The following is a 23,753-nucleotide window of genomic DNA, read 5'->3' as shown; positions in this document are numbered from 1 at the left end:
ATGTGTAGGGAAAAGATTGCATATTTGTAGTCGTTGATAGACTCACAAAATATGCACACTTCTTTGCTATACTTGCAGAGTTGTTCTTAAGAGAGGTTTTCAGATTGCACGGCCTACCCAAAACAATTGTGAGTGACAGAGATAGCCGATTTTTGAGCATGTTTTGGCAAGAGTTGTTTAGATTGGTGGGAGCAAAATTGACAACTAGCACGAGTTACCATCCTCAAACGAACGAGCAGACAAAAATAGTGAATAAGTGGATTGAAGGCTACTTGCGAAACTATGTTTCAGCGCAGCAGCGTGCTTGGGTGAGATGGCTTTATCTAAGTGAGTATTGCTACGATATTGCCTACCACATGTCCATTGGCATGTCTCCTTTCAGAGCACTCTACAGATATGATGCCTTGTCATTCATGGACTTAGCGTTTGATGATAGAAAGGTTCCATAGGATAAGGAGACACTGCAAAGCTACCAGGATATTCTCAAGGCACTGAAAGACAATCTTCAACACGCAGAGAACCAGCAAAAGATTTATGCAGATAGAGAGTGTGTTGAGAGGTCTTTCGAAGTTGGAGACTTAGTTTTCTTGCGTGTGCAGCCATATTGGCAATCCACATTGAAGACAAGTGGCGTAGAAAAATTAAAACCATGTTTCTATGGGCCTTTCAGGATATTGAGGAGAGTTCGAGAGGTTACTTATGAGCTGGAGCTGCCGGAAGGCAGCAAAATTCATAATGTGTTTCACTTTTCATGCCTCAAGAAGGCGTTGGGCCAACACATGGTTGCATCTCTCGAGTTGCCACCATTAGATGAGGAAGGGAAATTGATATCAATCCCTGAAGGTATTGCCGATTGGAGAGAAAGGAAGCTGAGAAACAAATTTGGTTCAGGAATATGTGATAAAATGGAAGGATTTACCAATTGAGGATGCAACTTAGGAAGGAGAAGAGATTTTACAACATCCCAATTTGCGATTGCTAGAGGATCAACAATCCTGGGAAGGGAGGACTGTAATGCCCCTTTCCGTATGACAATAATTGAAGATGAATCTCCTAGCCTTCCTCATTCTCGGGGTTAGGAAAAATTAAATAAATAAGAGGGAATAAGTGGAAAATTAAAGATGGAGCCTAAAATGCTAAAGTCGAAGCCAATATATTTTAAATATTCATTATGTTTAAAGAAGGGGCCATTTTTAAGTTACAATGTTATTTCTTCTAGGTGAATCATTATGGGGGCCAATTTAATAATTCATACATTATTGGAATTTGTGTCTAAGTCACTTATAAGGAGGTTTCTAGATGGATTGATGCTTTTTGGTTGATTTTTAAGCTATTATTTAAAGGGGGTCGTTGCTTGAAGAAGAATTCATTATTGTCTTCTTTAATCAATTTATGAGCTCTGCAAGCCAGTAACACAAGACGAAAACCCTGTCATCTGCAGCCTGGACGCAACCCCAGGTTTGATTGTGGTGACATCATTAATTGGTCAGCATCAAAGAATTGCCATATTCCTATTGTTGTGATAGAAGACCTCCGACCATGCACTTTGGGATTTCAAGCTCAGACCATAGCCAACATTCATGGGGGTTTGGAATCAGTTGACAACAAAATTTACAATCCTGTAGCAACGTATCTCCAGTCTGATTTTGTATCCAGAAATCGCAGTTTCCACCCATACTAAATATCGTGCTATTAATGAGGGTTTGGGCACCAAACATAGTTAAGGCGATTTGTGGATCAACATTAGATAGAGGTAGTATTCTTATTTAGTGAACTCATTGTGGTTTGATCAGAATAATGTTAGCTACAATAATATCAAAAATTTCATTCTGTGAACTTGTTCTTTATTGTATTGAGAATTTAATTATATTACATCTGTATCTTGTTTGCCATAAATTATCAAAACCAAATGAATCATACATCAATCCCTTAAAAACTTCAAGCAAGAATATTTCATAGCTACAAAGATCCAACTTCAGTCCTAAAAGAGAGCTGATTGCTGTGTATGATTATTTCCTCTTTTTGTATTTGATTTGATTTGATATGAATAAGAAATGACTAGGTAAAATGATGCAAAGTTAACAAGATTCAGCATAAATAGACAAATACAAAACTAAAAGTCAACTTGAGAGTACGAATTTGGAAATGAGAGGCAGAAAAGAATTGTCACTGAAATTTGCGCTTGAAAGAGTTATGTCGTTTTCACACATCATTCCATTGCAAATGGGGACCCCCACTTTTTCTGCTTTCTAGGATAGTGTTAGAGTCTTTAGCTATTAGCCTTTCACTTAGAAGAGGTGTAGTATCTTAGGTGGCCAGGAGGTAATCGAGTCAAGTCTCTCGTTTGGATGAAGTGAGGTCAGTTAGTTCCCAAGGCTCAAGAAATAAACGATTCATGATGATCATTTCCATTTGATCATCATCATTTACTTCTTGAAACAGAGAAGAAGTGCTAAAATTTGGCGAAGGCAAATTGTTTTAGAGGTAAATGCTTGAAAGGAAGGGTAGCTAGACTCCAAATTATTACAAAAGGGCTTAAGGTGAAATGATTAGGTTAGCGAAGTTGTCATCTTGAGGTCACTTCTAGTTGCCTCCCAAATGTGCGAACTTCTAGTTGCCTCCAAAATCGGCAAACATTCACCTCACATTTTCTTAAGCTTGAAGATGATCATGGCCTTTCTAGAACGTTGCTAAGAAGCTATCACAAGCCTAATCAATGGCAAGTCAAGGGAGCGAATGAAGTAGCAAGTCAATCAACCAATAATGAATCACTTCCAATACCCTTGCTAAAGCGTGAACTTCCAATATCCATCTCAAGGCGCGATCTTTCACCAACCGCTTCCGGTACCTATGCAAAAGTGCGATCTACCACTCACCGCTTCCTTTGCCTCCTAAAAAGCGTGACTTTTCCTTGCATTTCCTTTGCCTCCCAAGATCCGTGACCTACCTTGAGTCACTTCCTTTGGTCACCCAAAAGCGCAAACTTCCTTTAATCAACAAATTTCCTTTGCCCTTTGTTGTGACGTATTCACACATCGCCCCATTGCAAATGGGGACCCCTACTTTTTTGCTTTCTGGGGTTTTTTTTTAAGATCTTTTAGGGTTTTGTCTATTGCCTTTGCATGTTGAGTGTTGTCAGAGGGATCACTAAGATAGCAGGCTCTGCTTGAGCCAGGATGAGTCCACAGGGCCCCAAAATTAGGGTTTCTTTGAAAGTCTTCCTTAGGACAAAGTTTTGCTCTTGTTGCTAATTGTGTCTTGTTTGAGGAGGTCAATGAGGCTTGGTGAGTGAATATCATCCTTGAAGGTCTGAGTTAAGTCAAATTGGTGAGTGATGAAGTCTGGAATGTCATCCTGATCTTCAAATGTCCTGAAATTTGGCTTAGTTTGGAATGTCATCCTGATCCTGAAATTTAACTGTCTAGAAAATTGAAGAATCCTCCATAAACTAGATTTTGCATTGTAACTCTTGGAGGTCCGAAACCACTCTCAAACATCCTGATAGTATATATGGAATATAACTTAAATGTTATATTCCATAAATGAATCTTGACGGAGAGGCTAAAATGTCAAATTTCGCTCCTGACCCTTCCAAAGGGTCCAAAGCGAAATTTCCCAAAGGACCTAAATTCTTCACCTAAGTCATTGAATGGTTGAGCAAATTTGCATGGTCATGATGGAAGGAAGCCTAACAAAATGTGTCCAAGGCATGAAAAGGAGAAAGGAAGTAAGAAATTAGCTCAAAATGAGGATTTCGCTCCTGACCCTTCCAAAGGGTCCAGAGCGAAATCCTCATTTGACCCTCAATTTTGGCCTAAGGCATTGAAAATGAAGATTTTTGAGCCAAGTGAATGGCAAGTGGACTTGATTATGGCGAGAGGATGGTGAGTTTGATCAATTTTGAAGATGGATTGGATGAAAGAGGTGAGAAATCAATCAAGAATATGAATTTCGCTCCTGACCCTTCCAAAGGGTTCAGAGTGAAATTCTTAGAAGACCCCTTTTTTCTTCCTTTGCACTGAAAGTCTTGTTCTTTGGGCATGGTGGGGGTAGGTTGATATGTTCTTGCTTTAGAGAGTGATTGAAAATGTTGAAAAGTGAGGATCCTGTCCAAAATTGTGAATTTCGCTCCTGACCCTTCCAAAGGTTCCAGAGCGAAATTCTTCATAAGCCTCATTTGCTTCCTTGTTTAGACTACCAACCTTGTTCCTTGGGCGTATTTGGAAGGGAAATGATGTGTCTTTGCCTTTCCAAGTGATATAATGTGAAGAAGTGAAGGATTTTTGACCAAGACAAGAATTTCGCTCCTGACCCTTCCAAAGGGTCCAAAGCGAAAATCCTTATAGCTCTTATTTTCTTCCTTGTTTTGGCTAGGCGTTGGCATGTTGGACGGTAGATTGGTATTTTCTTGCCTTGAGAGGTAGTTGGACGCTTTGAAAGATGAAGATTTTGCCCAAATCATGAATTTCGCTCCTAACCCTTCCAAAGGGTCCAGCGCGAAATTCTTTATTAACCTCATTTGCTTCCATGCTTCGACTTCAAACCTTGTTCCTTGGGTGAAGAGTGATGGAATTTTACCTTGCAAATAAGATTGGGATTGAAAAGATGAAGAGTCAAGTCTAGAATGAGAAATTCCCTCCTGACCCTTCCAAAGGGTCCAGAGCGAAATTTCACAAAACCACTCTTTTCCCTCAATTTTAGGCCAAGTCTAGGGTGGTTCAAGGTGAATTAGGATTGGAAGTGTCCTTAGGTGTGACTTTGACTTGCTAGTGATTATCAAATTTGAAGGAATTGAGCCAAATCATGAATTTCGCTCCTAACCCTTCTTCCAAAGGGTCCAGAGCGAAATTCCTAATATCACCTATTTTCCCTTCAAAGCAAGTCGAATCCTTGGTTTTTATGGCTTGGATGGGTGTGAAGTGGCGTGACCTTGCCTTTGAAGGTGGATGGAAGTGAGAGGAATGAAAGAATAAGCTCAAAATATGAATTTCGCTCCTGACCCTTCCAAAGGGTCCAGAGCGAAATTCCTTAAAACTACCTTTTCCTTTCATTTTTATGCCAATCTGAGCCTAGACCAAGGTGGGAGAAGTTGGGAGATGCCCCTAGGATTGCCCTTGAATGGATTGTCGCCTCCTGAAATGAAGATTTTAAGCTTGGACAAGGATTTCGCTCCTGACCCTTCCAAAGGGTCCAGGGCGAAATCCCAGATAGGTCCTGTCCTTGGCCATGGTTTTTGAGGCCAAGTAAGTGTTGTCAAGTTGAGAAAAGGATTCAAATGGAGAATCAAGTAATAACAAAGTGAAAGAAATGGAATTGAGTGAGGGAAAACAAGCAAAGAGAGAAATTCGCTCCTGACCCTTCCAAAGGGTCCAGAGCGAAATTCTCCAAATCAACCATTTTTTTCCTTGATTGAAGCCAGAACCTTGATCCCTATGGCATGATTGGATGAAAAGTGATGTACTCTCGCCTTGCAAGATAGATTGGAGTGAAGGAAATGAAATATCAAGTGAAAAACTTGAATTTCGCTCTTGACCCTTCTAAAGGGTCCAGAGCGAAATTCTCAATTTTACCTAAATTGCTCATGATGAAGGTCAGGAGATGGATTCCCAGGCCTTGGTGGAGAGAGGACTAGTGTATCCTTGCCTTGGAAGACATTTCGGAGTGGAGGAGTGACAAAACTTGAGCCCAAACTTGAATTTCGCTCCTGACCCTTCCAAAGGGTCTAGAGCGAAATCCTCAAAAACTCCAGTTTTCTCCAATTTTGCATCAAGCTTGATGTTGGTTGAGATTAAAGGGATCCTTAGACATGCATTTGAGCAAGTTGTGGTTACAAGCTGTGAAGATTTTGTCCTAAAATGCAAATTTCGCTCCTAACCCTTCCCGAGGGTCCAAAGCGAAATCCTTTGAAACTCCTATTTTTTCACCCTGTTTGAGCTAGGCACAGGGCTAGTTGTGAGATTATGATGAAATGAGGTCTAAATTGGCTAGGAATGCAAATTTCGCTCCCGACCCTTCCAAAGGGTCCAGAGCAAAATTCTTATAGGGCCTGTCCCTGGAGAGGATATTGAGCGAAATTCCATTTTGATGTCTTTTTGTTGATGATTTAAGGTAAGAAATGCTATGATTGGAATGAATTTATTATGTGTCCTTAATCACCTTTTGGTTTGTTTTGTAGATGGAAGAAGATCAGGGCAAGGACGACCTATTCCAGTCCATCACCATCAAGGACATTCCAAAGGCATAAAGGTGGACTCAAGGTGTTTTTAAGCATTGAAAGACTACATGTGTTCAGGGAGTTGCCAGCTATCTCCAAAACCTTCACTTCGCCACACTAAGGAACCACAAGACGACAAAGAAAGGCTTTGCCAGCACTTCAAGGTGAGATATGCTACTGAGTAGGAAGACTTGACAGTAAGGAGACCTCATCAAGCATATGGGAGTCAAGGGGGTACGCTTTTCATCAAAGTACATCAAGGACGAAGGAAGATCAACCAAGTCATAAGCATTAGACAAGGTGGCATCCTAGTCATCATTCCTCTGATCGGATTGGTCCACCTCAGCATGACTAGATTCAATGTACCTAATTTATCGAAAGTGGCACAAACTTCGGTGTACCTACCCCTACTTCCTATTGGTCCTCACTTCTAGAATGTAATTTTCTCATTGGCTAAGGAAGTTTGTTGTAACAAACCCTAATTAGGGTTTCTATCTTGTAATCCTAGCCATTGATTCTAAGACAATCAAAGCCGTCTGTTTGTAAAGGGTTCTCTATATAAAGCCTTGGCTCCTCATTTGTAAAGGTTAATAGTTAATAGTTAGCTAATAGTGAATAGTCAGAGAGTAGGAAATAGTTAGAGTAGAGTAGAAAGAGAAGGCAAAGATTGTTGCCAAGATATTGTTGCAAAAGACTTGTAAACTTCATTGAAGAAATGGTGAATTCTATGTGTCGATTCAACAATTTACATGGTCTTTATACTTCTCAAATTTGATTTCATGTTATTAGATGAGTGGAAGGAATTTGTATGATCAACGGTGAAATTCGTATATCCATACTACTAGCAATTTGTTGATTACAGACTTGCCTTGCGTAGTCAACTGGAATTATTCAGTCTAAGCTTAACTTCAATTATTGCTTCTTCATTGACATGCATCAACTTGACGGTGTCCTTGTTTGTGGCGGTGATTTGAACACCATAAAGCTTTCCTTAGAAGATCGCACTAACCTTGCGGAGATGATCCTAGCATGTCAAAGCAAGACTTAGTTAGAATTTCATCAAAGGTCATTCATTGCTTTTACATTCTTAGTGTTAGAAATAGATCCCGTCCAACCTTTATCCTTTTTTTCCCTTTTCAAAATCAAGGACCAGTTAAGTCCCACATTCTAGTGATATCCAACAAATCAGACGCTCAGGCAGTCGAACGTAAGTCCCCTTGTGATTCTAGCAAAATCACATCATATTGCAAGAAGCTTATCCACACGTAGAGACCCTACATACAAGAACCTTGGAGTTACTCCGATTGATCCTTCGGCAAGATCTTCAGCAGTCGGGAAACTTTGTTCAAGAGAGGATAAGATACCTTGGTATTTTTATTCTGTGTTCGCATGTGCATGAAAAACACATCAACACCCTCTCAAAACAACGACCTTCCCTCGAGCTCTTCCTTTGCCTGGTTAGATCCATGATCGAGCTTAAGATCACTGTCAATACCTCCCTAAAAGTCCGATTAGTCAGGACATGTTCTTGTTTTGGTGAGTTGAATGCTGGTTGGAGAAAGTGCTTAAGATTCTGGAAGTGATTGTTGTCTTAAGATTGGTGAAGTGGCTAAGAAAGGAAGGAAGAAGTCACTTCCTTTGCCACCTGAAACCAATGCAAATCAGGCCTGTCTCAGACTTGAAACCTATCAACTCAGGCATATAAAAGTGAAAAATCAGACATAAATCAAGCCTAAGATACAAAATCAGACTCAAATTGATGAAAATTAAGCCAAAAGAAGGGAAATCAGACATAAAATCAGATGTTTCCATGATCAGAAAATTCATTTCCAGATTTAGAGAAGGTAGCGGGAAGCTTGATTAACTAATTTTTACAATGTTTTGATTCAAATTATTAATTATGTTTGTTTCCAGGTTTGATGCAAGCTGGATGAGCATGCAAAGGAATGTGAAGAAAGTCAAGACTTCAAGGCGTGGAAGGAACATCACTCACATGCAAGAGGGTGAATCAAGGCTCGAAGAATCAAACACAAAGCACTACAATGCAAGGAGAAGAGATCAAGGAGAGCACAAGAAAACTCTGAGCTCAAAATAAAGGATTTCCACTGCATGATGAAGACAACATTGTAAAAGGAAGATCAAGCACTCAAGGAAGAAATTTTGCACAATCTTGATTTTCCTCCGGAAATCCAAGAATCACTACCAGTATAGCAAGATGGAAGCTCTAGGGTGGAGGTGATCAAGACAAGAGATAGTTTCAAAAGAGTTAATCAAAGTTAGAAGATGTTGCAATTTGGGAGTATCTCCCACCATCATTCCATTCTTCACCATAGGTGCTTGGAAATGTTGAGTATCACGAGATATGACTCATTCACCAACTTGTGATGACTTCCAAAGATCAAGCAATCTAAGGTTTCACCCAGTCATTGCTTAGCCATTCATCATTTCAAGATAAGGCGTCTAGATTCATTGCACCTAGCTCATTTAACGAGGCAGGTAACTACTACATATGGGCACAAAGTTCGATGTACCTACCCTCATCATCTACTGGTCAATCAGTCAAAGGACATGTGTCCATTTTATTGTAAATCTATCATTGGTCAAGCATTAAATGCCTTGTAATGGGTGTAACAAACCCTAATCAGGTTTCTATCTTTCAATCTTGGCCATCGATGAGGATTTGATCCCGGCCCTTCATTGTAATGAGAGCACTATATAATGCTCTACTCTTTCATTTGTAAAGGTTAATAGTTCATAGTTCAAGAATAGTTTGATAGTAGATAGTTAGAGTAGAGTAGGAAGAGAAGGCAACAATTGTTGCCAAGACTTTGTTGTAAGAAGCATGTAAACTTCATTGAAGATATAGTGAAATTCATATGTTGATTCAACAATTTGCATGGTCTCTACTTCTCATTCAATTTTCATGCTGTTTAGATGAATGGAAGAACTTTGTGCATGATCTATGGTGAAATTCGTACATCCATTCTACTAACACTTTGTTGATTGTAAAGTGCCTTGGGTAGTCAATTGGATCCATCTTAGCCTAGCTTAGCTTCAATCTCTACTCCTTCATCGATATGCTTCACCTTGAAGGTGTCTATGCTTGTAGTGGTGATTTGAAAATCATTAGCTATCCCAAGAAGATCGCATTGCCCTTGTGGAGATGTTCACTGCATGTCAAAGCAAAGCTTAGTTGAGTTTCATCAAAGAATGTCCATTGCTCTTACATTCCTAGGATTAGAGTAGCTTCCTAAACCATATCCCTTTTACTCTTTATTAAGTTAAGTGGAATTCCACATTCCAACAACATTCAAAGCATTCAAGATTCAACGTAAGTTCACCTTGTGATTCCAACAATATCACATTAAACACACTGAGTCTATCTAAGCGGTTGTTAAGACCTGACATTCGGAACCTTGGAGTTGTCTCATTTGATCACACAGTTTAGCACTTGGGAGTCTTTGTTCAAGAGAGGATAGTATACTTAGTGAGAGTCTTTGTTCAAGAGAGGATAGAATACTTAGTATTTCATTTTGTGTTATATGATGCACAAAAAACACCATCCAGAAGTTGGACTATGGAGATAGGTGTCTTAGCCAAAATAGGTGTCCAAGCGTCAGATAGTCCTAGATTTGGTATTAGAAAACTCAGAATTGCAAATCCTCCAAATTTCAAGTCAAATTAGTAGGACAATGGTGCTAACCGGATTAGTCTTAGGCTTTTTACTTGTTTGAAGTTTGGAACCGTGTGTCACAGTATGCTCTACACAAACCTACAACTTTATGTTGTGAGATCTATAACTTGCACACACACACACACATACAATGTTGTGTTGTATAGGGGCTTGCCTAAGTCAAACCTTGTGTTGGTGTCTCCACCTCCACAAGAGCTATGATGATGAGAAAGAGAGCTTACCCATAGTAGGGTAGAGGCTAAATTGTAAATGAAATTTTGAATTGAGAAGATTATACCTTAGAGTTGATAATGGTGGTGATGCAATGCTCTTTAGATAAGTCCTCCAAGTGTTGATGCAATAACATGATATATCATAACAAAATCCATCATGGAAACATACTTGAGGATAAGTTGCTATAGCTTGATGTTTCTTATACTTAGGTCTGCTCTTGAATGAAGGAATTGGGACTTGAAATAGAATTGCTAGATTATGAAAGATGATCAAATGAATTAAAGATGATGCCTTTATATAGGATTCTCAAGGTATTTTCACATTTAGGTTGACTTCCAATAGTCATATCAAAATATCGGGATTAGACCACAAATGGAAGGAACTGGCACTTCGACATATTCAAATTTGGGCCCCTTTTGGATGGAATATGATGCTAGGTGCCATAGTCCACCCATAAAAGGGCAAACTAAAAATGGTTGTAGAGTGGATAGGCCCAGGACATTGGATCAGGTTACGTCATGAGCGTATGATGACAGTTTGGATGAGATGATACCAAAATAGGCTGAAGATGACCTAGGAGGAGGCACAATAAAGCAAGGGCCAAAAAAAGAGTGTGGAATTGTAAAGGGTTTACAATTCACAACACTACAATATGTTGGACCTTTTTGAGATATTTTCAAAAGTTCTATTACCAAATGGCAACTCCATATAATTTAGAGGTTCTTGTTAATTATATCCTGAACATTTCAATAGCACTTATCAAAATTTCAAATAATTTCCAACGTTTCTATGGCAGAGCGGAAAATTTATGCGAAGGAACTTTTAAACCTACATTTTTTTGTGCATTTATTTCAGCAAATCCTCTTAGTAAATATTGAAAACCCCCTAGATGAGTACAATATTTTGGGGCTGGTAATCTCTATACAATTGATTGTAGTAGATCTACTTAAAACAGAGGCAATTATTAAGTGGTTGGTCCCAAAAATTGAGTTCAAAGCTTAGAGATTTATGGGATTACATCAGATCTGTTACAAATTGTTAAGCAGCATTGACCGTTCCTAATCAAAGCACTTATGTCATAATCTCTTTGCATATACTAAGGCTGCCAATTCCATATAGTTATGCTCAAAATGTGGTTTGAAAATTTTCATACATTAATTTTGATTTGATAATATCTTATATTTGAAGTTGACAAATAAGCTTATTTTGAAGCAGTTGTACATGGATACTCAAGATGGAATGATGTGATTCTGTAGAAAACTTAAGTCGCCTTTTAAGACATTGGCGAGTTTTGGCACTCCATTTTCACTGTTAAACAAATAGTGAAGGCCATTTAAAAAAAGTAAATATAGTGAGTACTTTGATATTGATTATTTTTTGTTCAAAAATGTTAAGCTTTAAGAAAACAAAAAGTATTGAGGCCATTTTATTTGTTCTCATTTTGTATAATGTTCAAAACAGTATGATTTTATTTGAGTATTTGAAAATATTTATTTCACTGCTACATATCAAAATTTCAAATCTTCATAAACATAAATAGATAGAAAAAATCTGTTACCACATGTGTTGGGACTCATAAGATTTTGAGTCAATTTGAGAGGCCCATTTCAAAGAAGGGTAAAATGAAGCCAACATCTTCTCCTCGCGTGCCTGTGAAGAGTAAAGGCATTTCAAATTTTCAACCAAATGCAATGGCGGGTAGAAAGTCTACTTTCCCCCCAATTTGGCGTTGGAGGAGATAATTATAGCTTCCAAGCAAATGCATCTTGGCGAGCGTAAAGGGTTTTGAAACTTCCAAGCAATTTCAGTCGCTAGGCATGAAGAAGCATTTATCCCACATTGGTGGTGGGGAGGAGAGTTTTAATATTTAAAAGCAAAGCCGCATATATCCTTAGTGTCAAAGCTTACGGGCTTTTGACAGGAGCCGCTCAGCGATCTGGTGGGCCCCCCTGCGTGCATCTCAAAGCGCCCAAATTTTGCAGTAGGAGGGCAAATTAACCAGCGAGCAAGTTGGGCAGATCAACGGTGATCGCAGATGATCCGACGGTGGTCGCTATACCACGATAGAAAGATGCCTGCCGAATACTCACCACGACTTGGCGACAAAGCACTTGCAGAAAAGGGGCGAGTTAAAAATCGAGCAGATTGTTGAGATCCAATGACAGATCCAAGGAAGATCAACGGTGGAGTGAAATTTCGGGGCTATCCATGACAGTCGCTGTACCGCGGTTGTGAAGTGCCCGGAATGAATACCCTCGCGTTAGGTGGCGCCTAGATGGTGACCAGCTGGATGCACAGACAAACCAAAGGGTGATTTATCAAACAGATCGTGGCTTTAATGGATCTCTAAAAGGATTCACCGAAAGCATCAGTTCCATCAACATAAGGTGCATCGAAGAAATCAGAACTGGTCCCGCCGATAAAGTAAAAAGTATCGATGAAACTGCAGTATCGATGAGACATGTGAACAGCTCGCCGAGGGAGGAAGTTTGGCCGAAAGAATAAAATCGAACAAGTCAACAGAACCAAAGACACCTGGCGGTTAGCGGGTAGTGCCCAGGCAGATCTCATGAGCGAACCAGTGCCTGACACGTGGTGACACGCGGCAAAAGGGAGCAGATCAGCCAAGGTAAAGGTCGGGTAGATCAAGGAAGATCGGACGACGATGTGAAAGATCCAATGGTGGTCGCTATACCACAATGGAAAGAAGCTCGCCAGTTATCTGCCGCGACATAGCGACTGGCGAGGTGGCAGTTTAGGTGGCCGTCCAGGTGGGCTCAGAACGAATTAGGATGTGCCACGCGACAGAGTGTAGAAGAACCCAGGTGGGCCCAAGTCCAGTGGCAGGTCCAAGTGGCAAGTAAGTGGATCCAAAAGCCAATCTAGAGGTGACACATGGTAGGGGTCTGCCGACAAGTGAAATAGATAAGGGGCCCGTTTTGAGGGTTAGAATGGTTAATGATCGGACAGGTTCGATGCAGATCCACAGTTGTCGCTATACCGCAACACAAAGGTGCGCGATGGTTATTCCTTGCGACATGGCGACAAACCACTAGCGGCGGGCCCAGACAGTGGTTAAAGCTTGTAGTTAAGGCGAGCGGTTACGACAGACAACTAGTGGTAGCGGTTAAGTTTTCAAAGGTTTTAAAGATCGAGCGATTGATAGGTGATCCGACGATTGTCGCTATGCCGCTATGCGAAGTTGCCTGACCTTTAGTCTTTGCGGATCAACGACCAAGTGGTGGGGCCTGTTTTGAGTGAGTTACTCAGGAAAGTTAAAGGGCGTGCTAGTTTTCCATGATCGGATGGTTGTCGCTATACCGCAATGGAAATACGTTCGAACTTTAAACGCCGTGACATAGCGACTAAAGGAAAGGTGCCCAGAAAGAAGGCCTTCCTGATCTGTTGGCACCAAAATTTAAATATTCAAAAGAATTAATGGCAGAGGCGTGCAAGTTCCATCCGACATTGTTTCGAAGTAAAAAGTTGGTGAGAGGTATTCAAGGAGATTTGTGGAGAACATAATGGTGCGCGGCTGTGTGTGTTCTTAGGAAGAGCCCATCAATGCTCTGGCATGAGACAATACACTAGCATCATGAAGCTGTCAGTTGTTGTAACCGATTTTGGGTAATAGGAGCCTGCCCTTTTGGCCACTTTCCAACTAAATGACCAGTGAATTAATGAAGCACGCGTCCTAGAAAGAAAGTTATGTTTCTCCCTCAACTTCAATGGTACAACAATGTAACTTTTGGAGTAAATGATAGTTAGGGTAAGAGTTTTCTTTTAGGTAGTCCGAAGCTTGTTGCATCTTGATTTTCTATAAAAGGATACCAAGGCTACCTAGAAAAAGGGGTCACAAATTTTGTAGCTAAACTCTGACAAAATCAATACAGGCCATTTTCTTAGCAATTTCTGAGTCAGATATGATGTACTTGTAACCTTTTTGACAGAGGAATGAAATATAAAGTCCAGAGAATTTAAATTCAGACTTGTATTGTCTCTATGTCATTGTACTGATGTTCATTCTATTTAAATAATCAAGGATTGTTTATTTGAATGATTTGCTAGGCATCTAATGAAGTTGTTTTTAGTCTTTTTCTCAAGGAGGAAAATATAAATATACTTTGAACAAAGTCATTGATATCAGTAATTTTGGTGTAGATTTGATGATGATGTCTGGTTCAGATTAGGACTCTGTATATGTCAGGCATATTCAGAGTTGTTAGATCAGGAACTTGTGATTTGTGTACAAGTTTCTTTTGTCAGGTTGCAGTCTGTTGTAGATGACTCTATTGCCCAGATAAGGCACTGGTTTACCTGTTGGTTTTTAGGTGCATTTTGTGATCCTTTTCAAGAGATCAAATCAACTTTCCATTTATGTTTTAGTTGTCCCAGTCAAAAAGGAAAGTTTACAGGAATTTACACTAGTTTTCTGTAAACCTTTTGCTATATTCGTAAGAAAATAGTCTTAAAAGGGTTCACCTACCCAAGCTATTAAAGGCTTAAAGTGTAGGAGGTTTCCTCATTTGGAACCTCATATTGTTGTCTTTATTTCAAACTTTTTGTTATTCTCTTCCATTGCAGCACAGAGGCAGTAGCTTTCACTTTTAAAGAGAAGAAACAAAAGTTTTCAAAATGGAGAACAACAACATGTATTTTCTTTGTTTTGAGATGCATGTTTCACAGTTGTCTACTTTTTTCACACTTGTGTTGTTTCTTGAAGGTTTCATTACCCATTACAATGTCAAGGCTAATCATTACATTATGTGTGGTGACCATTTTGTGTTCATAGGTCTTGTGGTCAATGTCATTATACACTATTTGGAAGGCTGTATTCTTGAAAAATTAGTTATTATTCTAAAATTCCAAGGCTTGGGTATGTTCATAATAGATGCTTGGACTATAAAGTTTACAGCTAATAACATAGCTTATGTTAAAGTTTAGTGGTCATATTGTATGATATGCATCTGCAAAAGATATTAGAGAAGGTTCATGGCATGCATTTGCTGGTTGGCCATTCTATTTTTTCGTTTAAATATTTGTTTTAAAAATTTGAGATTGTTCATGGCATGCACTTACATGAGATACTGCCCATTTAAAGGGTTTATGCCAATATTGACAGTTCTTTGTTCTGAAAAATTCTGATTGGTTTTAGCTGGAGATTGTCCATAGATATTAGGGTTTAGATATTAGTTTTAATTTTCTAAATTTGATGGATAACAATTAATTGTGACTGACAGTTCTTAGTGTCGACAAATTCTACTTGGTTTTTGCTGAATATTGTCCATATATATTAGTGCTTCTTTTTTTGAAGAATTTGTCCGAGTTATGCTTTCTAAATTTGGTGGATAACAATTTATTGTGATCAGTTCATGTTAGTCAATGGAACAAGCTTGTTCAACCCAACCCTTAGGGCTCATTACTAATCTTTAGATTACAGTCTCCTCAACTAATCTTTAGATTACAGTCTCCTCAATGTTACACTTTATGCTTGACTTAAAAACAATTTGCAGTGTATAAATCACCAGAAAAATAATTTAAAGCAACAAAACCTAGCTCTGTATCTTATGGTATTCATGCGAATTCCCAATGACTGTATTGTTATAACTGCAATATAACTTTTGAAAGTTGTATTATTTCCATATTGTGCTAGTATTAAATGCCTCACCATGGGTTATTCCTATAGCCTTCCTTATAATTCCCATCAGCATTCTCTTGGCTCTGGATGCTGCTATTTCTAGCTTCTTGTAATGCTATTGTTCATTATGTATTGCCTACAATTACTGTCCATTATTGCAAATTCAATTTATATTATTTTCTGTAAGTTTCTAAAGACTCAAAGTTTAAATGTTCTTGTGCATTTGAGTACATCATACAATGTCAGTTGATGGATGAAATATTGTCCACAATTCTCACCAACAAGAGTATGCTTTTTTAAAATAGGTTTCAGGTGTTCGGAGGCTCAATGCCTCACAGACCAGTAGAAGATATTGCATATGCTGTTGCAAGGTTCTTTGCGAAAAATGGCACATTTGTAAACTATTATATGGTATGGATCTACATGCATCCACCTGGGCAGTATGTAGTTTTTTACCATGTATTTGTTGTAAAAGGTTGGGCGATAGAATGAACTTATATAACAATACAGAAAATGCATTTACATATATTGTATACTGCACTTTAATATCATTATCTTTAACGTTGGCATTCTAGTATCATGGAGGGACAAACTTTGGAAGATCAGGAGGGCCATTTATCACAACAAGCTATGATTATGATGCACCTATAGATGAGTATGGTCAGTAACAATTCATCTTCCTCTTGTAATTGTCACTTATTTCAAATCATACATCAGTTCATCCACATGTTCTTGTTCATGTACTCAGGCATCCCCAGAGAACCTAAATGGACACACCTTAAAAATTTAAATATAGCAATTAAGCTCTGTAGTGATGCTGTACTATATGGAAGACCAGAAATTCTCTCATTGGGTCCTTCACAAGAGGTACTTGTAATTGGGGATGTTTATATTGGTGCTTCTAAAGATGTATAACAATTCATCAAAGACGTTTATATTGGGAAAAATAATATTTGAAGATAATTGGGTGAATGGATGCATTATGCTTGTCTTGATACTAAAAGTTTGAATATGACTGTATAAGACATGCTTTGTGGCATTGTAGGCACATGTTTATAGTGGAGAAGCAGGACTTTGTGCAGCATTTCTTTCCAACAGGGATTCGAAAGCTGATGTGAAGGTGAACTTCCAGAATTTGACATATGATCTTCCAGCATGGTCAGTTAGTATACTTGCTGATTGCCAAAATGTGGCATTCAATACTGCAAAAGTGAGCTTCTGAACTTTAAGTTGCTTTTCTTTGGATGAAAGTTATTCATTTGTTTGGCATTCAATAATTTTTCAAGTGGACAATTCTATGCTTCTAGCTTCTTGAGGCTTATATTTATGAAAATTTATAATCTTTCTGGAATTAGTTTGTTGGGTTTCGAAAGGGCTGTTAACTTTTTGGTCCCCCATAAGATTTTTTTTTTGAGTGCTGAAAAATTGAAAATAAAAAAAACTAGGCATATTTTAAGAGAATTAAATCTTCTATGTTTAGGCATGAATGATGCACCGGCAGTACCTGTTGTTAGCATAGTTTGGATGCTATTTTTAGCAGGATTTTGTGGTACCTGTTTATCTTTTTGTGCTTGCGTCTTATTTTTCGGGCAATTTATTTGTGTGATTGAAAAAATTAAAAATAAGTCATCTATTGTGTGTCTGGTTCATGGGTTATTTATTAATATTACGAAAAGTGATGACATAGAGAATGATTAGCAAGATATTCGATATTTTTATTAACAAAAGGGGCAAAGTCGCTTTAAATAAGGGTTACAAATGATTTATCCAATAAGAATAAAATCAACTACTAAGAAAAGTAGATAAAAACTAAAAGAATAAAGAATATTTCTGAAGACTACGCTAACACTTTATTTGACCATTATAACTTAATATTACAATATTATTTTAATACCCTCGCTTATGGTCAATCTATCAACTACATCGAGCTTATCTCAAAATTTTACAAATTTGGTTAGACTCAAAGACTTGGTAAGAATGTCTACAATCTGGTCCTTAGTTGGAACATACTTCAACATCATTGATGTGTCTTCTACAAGTTGCTGTATGAAATGACAATGTGGCTCTACATGTTTTGTATGCTTATTGAAGAATGGATTCTTGGCAAGCTTCAACACCCCTTGATTGTCACAATACAAGGGTGAAGGCCTTGCTTGAGACATTTGCATATCTGAAACCATCATCTGTAGCCATACTGCTTCACATGCTTCTTTGACTATTCCTCGATACTCTGCTTCTGTCAAGGATAGAGCTACTTTTTGCTGCTTCTCATTGGATCTTGTGGCTGCACTGGTAACAACATTGAAAACATACCTAGAAGTTGGCTTCTTGTCATCAATAGATTTTTCTTAATCTAAATTTGTGAACCTAACCTGCCTAGGATCTTTGCTTTTGCTATATAGAATGCCAAAGTCGAGTGTCCCTTTTGCATATCTTAACACCCTCTTTGCTGCAACCCAATGTTTTTGCCGTAGGTATTGTCTTGAATTTGGAAATGTAATTCACAACATAGCTCAAGTCAAGTCTAGCGGCTATAAGATAGATAAGGCTACCCACTAGTTGACTGAATGTTTTGCCCCAAATTGCACCCAACAGAGGCAGAATACCAAATCATCCTCAATTTTGGGAAGGAGTCTTCAAAATTGAAGCTCTGATACATATAGAAGTTGATTGGTGACTCCTCTACATCTTTAGTGACCTTGCAAGACCAAAATGACTTCCACAAGAGAGAAAATGAAAAGAATAGCTTGCTTGATTTTGAATGAAGAATGGACATGAAAATATACATTAGATTTCTTGCTTATAAGGGCAAGGCGAGATGTAGTAAGAAAAAATAACATGAGACAAGTATTAAATACCTAATGCAAATATTAAATGCCTAGGTAATTAAAAGTAAATGAGGTGAACATGGCCCCATTATAACTAACTTATAGAATGAGACCTAAGACCTAAGTAGACTTAAGCCATATGAATTATTTCCTCGCTATGAACTAGTGAAAACATTAGGTACCTTTGCTAGGTCCAAAACCTTATTCACACTAACACTTATGATCTATTTTATGGTTGAATATAGTGAATCCTCCTCATGAAAGTAGCTACTCAAAACCTGCAACTGTCCCATTATCTTCTTGTTGTGACGTTTTCACACATCGCCCCATTGCAAATGGGGACCCCCTTGTTTTCCTTTTTTTGGATTGTGTCTTAGTGTCTCAGGGTTTTGTCTTCGATTTCTCTCGCCTCTGCGAATGAGTCAAGTTTGTCGAAATTTGGAGTAGTCATCGAAATCAATAAGGAGCAAAAGTGGTCCAACAGACATTCTAATGTTACAGATGGGCTTTAGATAGGTCTAAGGAGTAAAATCGCAATTTCCCGGGGTCAATTCTAACAACTTGCATTTTTTAGGAAATTTGCTTTTTGCTTTTTTCTAAATTTAGAAAGTTTTGTTTTTGGTATTTTGGGGCCAATCCGAGAACTTGCTTTTTCGGTTTGCTTTTTATTTTCTAAAAATAGGAAGTTGCTTTTTTCTAAAGATGTTTTTTGCTTTTTTGATCATTGATGGTTTTAGGGTCAAAGGAAGTGTCAGGTTGGAAAAATTCATCTAGAACGGACCAAGCGTTGTTGTGACCTAATCACACATCACCCCATCCCAGATAGGGACCCCCCTAACTTTTAGGCCCTTTTGGTCGTTTGGTCTTGGTTTTTTGTGAGTTTTGGTGGCAATCTCGTTAGTCTCTCCACTTTGCGCATGTTCGAGGGTCATTTGGAGTTAATCTGCTTTTCGTTTGAGCAAGTTTGATGAAGTCTAGGGCCTGTTTTGTCCTTTTTTAGGGTTTTTGCCTTTTGTCCTAGATTTTAGGGGTTTCTGTTAGGGTTTTGGAAAAAATGAACATACGACTGGAATCAGGACCCTTCAAGGAACCTCCTAGTAAAATTTGAGCGAAAATGGAGCAACTTTCTATTTTTAGAAAGTTACCATTTTTTAGGGATTTTACTGAGTCTCGAAATGTTGTCATTTTGCCAAAAATCAAACTTACTATTTTTAGTAAGTTTCTATTTATAGTAAATCATTCCTATATCTTGTCTAGGGGTCTAACGCTGACACTTTGAAGGTTTCTATTTTTGGAAAGTTTGTTCTGACAAGACCGTTCGGGCAAGGTGACAAAGATCATGCATTTGCAACTATTTCTAATTCCGGAAAGTTAGAAGCAGACAAAGAAAGTTCAGCGAAAATGGAGCAACTTTCTATTTTTAGAAAGTTCCTATTTTTAGGGATTTTACTGAGTCCCAAAATGTCGTCATTTTGCCAAAAATCAAACTTACTATTTTTAGTAAGTTTCTATTTATAGTAAATCATTCCTATATCCTGTCTAGGGGTCTAACATTGACACTTTGAAGGTTTCTATTTTTGGAAAGTTTGTTCTGACAGGACCGTTCGGGCAAGGTGACAAAGATCAGGCATTTGCAACTATTTCTAATTCTGGAAAGCCAGAAAGCAGACAAAGAAAGCCAGAAGATGGTTGAGTGCTGGAGGTCCACTATTGGAATGGAAAGCTCGGAAAAATTCTGTAAGTTTGGAAAAATCATCGCAAATTCTCAACAGGGTGCCAAAATGGAGGCGTCATGGAGGATTCAGCATTTGATGAAATTCCTCCTTCATGGCCAAAATCCGCCCAAACACTCAGCAGGGCGCCAAAATGGAGGGGTCATGGAGGATTCAACATTTGATGAAATTCCTCCTCCATAGTGAAATTCCGCCAAAACACTCAGCACGACGACGCCAAAATGGAGGGGTCATGGAGGATTCGACATTTGATGAAATTCCTCCTCCATAGTGAAATTCTGCCCAAACACTCAGCACAACGCCAAAATGGAGGGGTCATGGAGGATTGGAAAATGATCAAATTTCAAGACATGGTGAATTCCATGCTTAAGCTTGAAAATTGAAAATTTGTCTAAGGCATGAAAGTCAAAGGGTCAAGGAGGAATGAAAAGCAAAAGAAATCCCCTCGAGAATTTTTTTGAAATTTCCATTTTTAGACACCAAATCTTATTAGAATCCGAATTTTTTGGCAGATTTGGACTCGTGGGAGAATTCTCTCTCTCCTGGACTCGGGTCCTAAATTTTAGGAAATTTCCTAAAAAATAGGATATGTGAAAATTGGCGAAAAGCTCCCTGCGAATGTGATGAATTCAAAGAGCACAAAAAAAATTCCTTCCTCGAGAAAGAATTGTGCCCAAGAAGAAGAAATTCTGAAAAAAAAAAATTGACGAAGTGATGGAAATTCCTTCCTTCATGACATAGTTCGTGGAAATCATGAAAACTGGCTAAGGTATGAACAATTTCCTTCCTCAGGGGTAAGGAACAAATTTCTTTTCAAAGGAGAATTCCTTCACAACATGAATTCCACGCCGGGATGAATTGAAGGTGGAAAAACAATTTCTTGGCAAGGAAGGAATCAGGGATGAACTGAACAAGAAATTTCCCCCAGGAAAAGTTTAAAAAAATCCATTCTCGGGCATCAAATCACATCCAAATTTCAAAATTTATACAGATTTGGATTCTTAGGAGAATTTTCTCTCCTGGACCATGGAACCCTAATTTGGAAATTTTCCTAAAAAATAGGAAATGTGCAGAATTGATGAAAAACCTTCTTCAAGCAAGGAAAGTTGAAGAGATTTCAAGAAAATTATTCCTGAATCAAATTTTCTCTCTCCAACAATTCAAGATGTGTAGGAGCAGATATACAACGACAAGGTCCACTTGCATGGCGAGGATCTATTGAATGCATGGCAGTATGGTGGCGCATTCATTGCCAGAATATTTGACCAAATGGTGACGCGGTCATTGCACGTTGAATTTATGGTAGATTATTTTTGCATGCAGCCGCCGCATGTGGAAATGATGGAGCATTTAGGACATAATGGGGTGATTTTTGCATGGATGAATATTCAACGCATGTTGGACGAATTTGAAAGAGGTGGTGCATTTAATGCGCAATGGATGCTATTTTGGGTACTTTTGAATTAATTGTATATGGGCATGATGGGTTATTAATTGGAGATTTCCACCTTGTTGCATCTTGAGTGGAGAATCTTTTAGGGAAAACCCAAATTAGGGTTTGCATGTAATCATGGCCTGAGGCCTATATAAAGGGGTGACCCCCCTCATTTGTAAAGGAGGGAGACTTGTATGAAATTGTTGCGATAAGTTTTGAGATAATAACAGTGAAACATTGCTCTCTGATGGTGTCCACTTAAGTTATTTTTTCAAAACTTGCATGGTTTCACCTTCCTCACTTAGAGTAGATGTAGTGTAGTGCTTTGATTTCAATGGAGAATGTAATGGTGTTTGATGAATTTCCATGGTTCATACTTTTTGCATCTTGCTGATTGTAAGTTGTAGTGTAAAGTTAGCCTGAACCCCCTAAATTTGTGCTAAGTTTGATTGTGGATGGTCGTTTGGATTGCGTCGTTTTTGGGTATTCAAATGTACTTTCTTGATTTGAAAATCCTCTAGCATCCCCAGAAGATTGCACCGGTTCTTGCGGAGTTGTAGTTGATCTTGGCGAAGCAGAGCTTGGTTTATTTGGAATTTGTCCACCAAAGCATTAATTGTTGATATCACTGCCCTTAGGAGTAGATTTAGATCCTTCTAAACCCCTTTTCTCCTTTATTTTCAGTTCAGTTTAGTCCGTTCGAAGCAGCAGCATCGCAGAATTGCCATACTCGATGATGGAGTTCCAGCCACACCAAAGAAGTGAAAGAATGATGCAAACGCAAGGCCCCTTGGATTACCAGCAATCACATCAGCCAACTGAGTCACGTCCGTAGCATAAAGGAACCTTGGAGTCGATTGTTTGAACTTCTTGCAATCTTAGCAAGCAATCGTACTTTGATCAAGAGAGAGTGAAGTGACCATTAGGCAACTTTATTTTGTGTTTGACGTGGTCATAAAAAAACACGTCAACAAGCATGAAACATCTTTCGAATCTAGAAGATGTGTTCTTGAAAAGTTAAGGTGAAGATCATGGCAAAATGGTCAAGCTAGAATCAAAATCAAGAAAGGACAAAGTTTTCGATTCAAGACCAAGGCATGTGAAATTAAATGTATGCATATGCAAAGTCCGCCCTCTCTATGCTATATTATACGTGGGCATATGCAAAGTCCACCCTCTCTAGGTGGGCAATCATACGTGTGCACATGCAAAGTCCCCCCAAGCATGATTGAAAACTTCCTTGGCCATGTGCAAAGTTGAAAGTCCGCCCAAGATTGAGTGAGAGAAATGGTTAAGTATTAGTACCTTGGGAAGAAAAATTCAGACTTTTGACTAACTATAGAAGATTTTCCTCAAGACCACATGAAGTCTGCTCTCCAAGATGGAAAATTTCCAAAGCAAGATGAAGTTTGCCTATGGAAGGATGAAGTTTCCAAGTCAACATCAAGGCTGCCCAAGGCATTAAGGAAACTTCCTCCAAGCAGCATGAAGTCCGCCCTAGGAGTGGATGAAAAACGAAAGAAAATAAGAAAATGGTTAGGGGTGAGCACTTGGAGAAGGGAAAGAGTCAAAATTTTTGAGACATGGGAAAGTTTTCCTTGTGAGATACAAAGTTCGCCCCTCCCCTTGGCAAACATTCTTTGCACACACATCAAGTCCGCCCATGCCATGGCCAAAACTTCCTTAATCACGTGCAAAGTCCGCCCTAGGAGAAACAAGTTTTGGCAAGTTGAAAAAGTGAATAAAGCAAGGAGGAAAAACACAAAGCAATTCGCCCAACAAGGAAAGATAAAAGTAAAAAATGAAGTATGATTTGTCCAAGTGTTGGATCAAATGAAGAAAAAGGAAATAAAGAACAATTCATTGCTGATGGTAAAGTGGAATAAAACTCAAAACAAAACAATTCGCCAACATGAAGAGGAAAGTTTGGAGAAAATAAAAAAGTTTGAAAGATGTTGGCAAGGTAAAAAAGTGAATAAAGCGAAAAGGGTTGAAAAG

At 38.6% G+C, this 23,753-nt stretch overlaps 1 protein-coding gene across 1 annotated transcript in view; it reads left to right on the top strand.

The window, feature by feature from the left end:
* The window catches only part of LOC131068386 (beta-galactosidase 8), a 133,430-nt gene that overhangs the window by 49,893 nt on the left and 59,784 nt on the right, over positions 1–23,753 (top strand). Inside the window, exons 8-11 of the mRNA XM_058003565.2 lie at positions 16,065–16,170; positions 16,335–16,419; positions 16,508–16,626; positions 16,805–16,969. Coding sequence (XP_057859548.2) covers positions 16,065–16,170; positions 16,335–16,419; positions 16,508–16,626; positions 16,805–16,969 — 475 coding nt within the window. The remainder of the gene's footprint in view (positions 1–16,064; positions 16,171–16,334; positions 16,420–16,507; positions 16,627–16,804; positions 16,970–23,753) is intronic.

Source organism: Cryptomeria japonica, chromosome 5 (assembly GCF_030272615.1).
Source record: "Cryptomeria japonica chromosome 5, Sugi_1.0, whole genome shotgun sequence".
Taxonomy (NCBI): Eukaryota; Viridiplantae; Streptophyta; class Pinopsida; order Cupressales; family Cupressaceae; genus Cryptomeria; species Cryptomeria japonica.
This window is presented reverse-complemented; position numbering and strand designations above follow the sequence as displayed.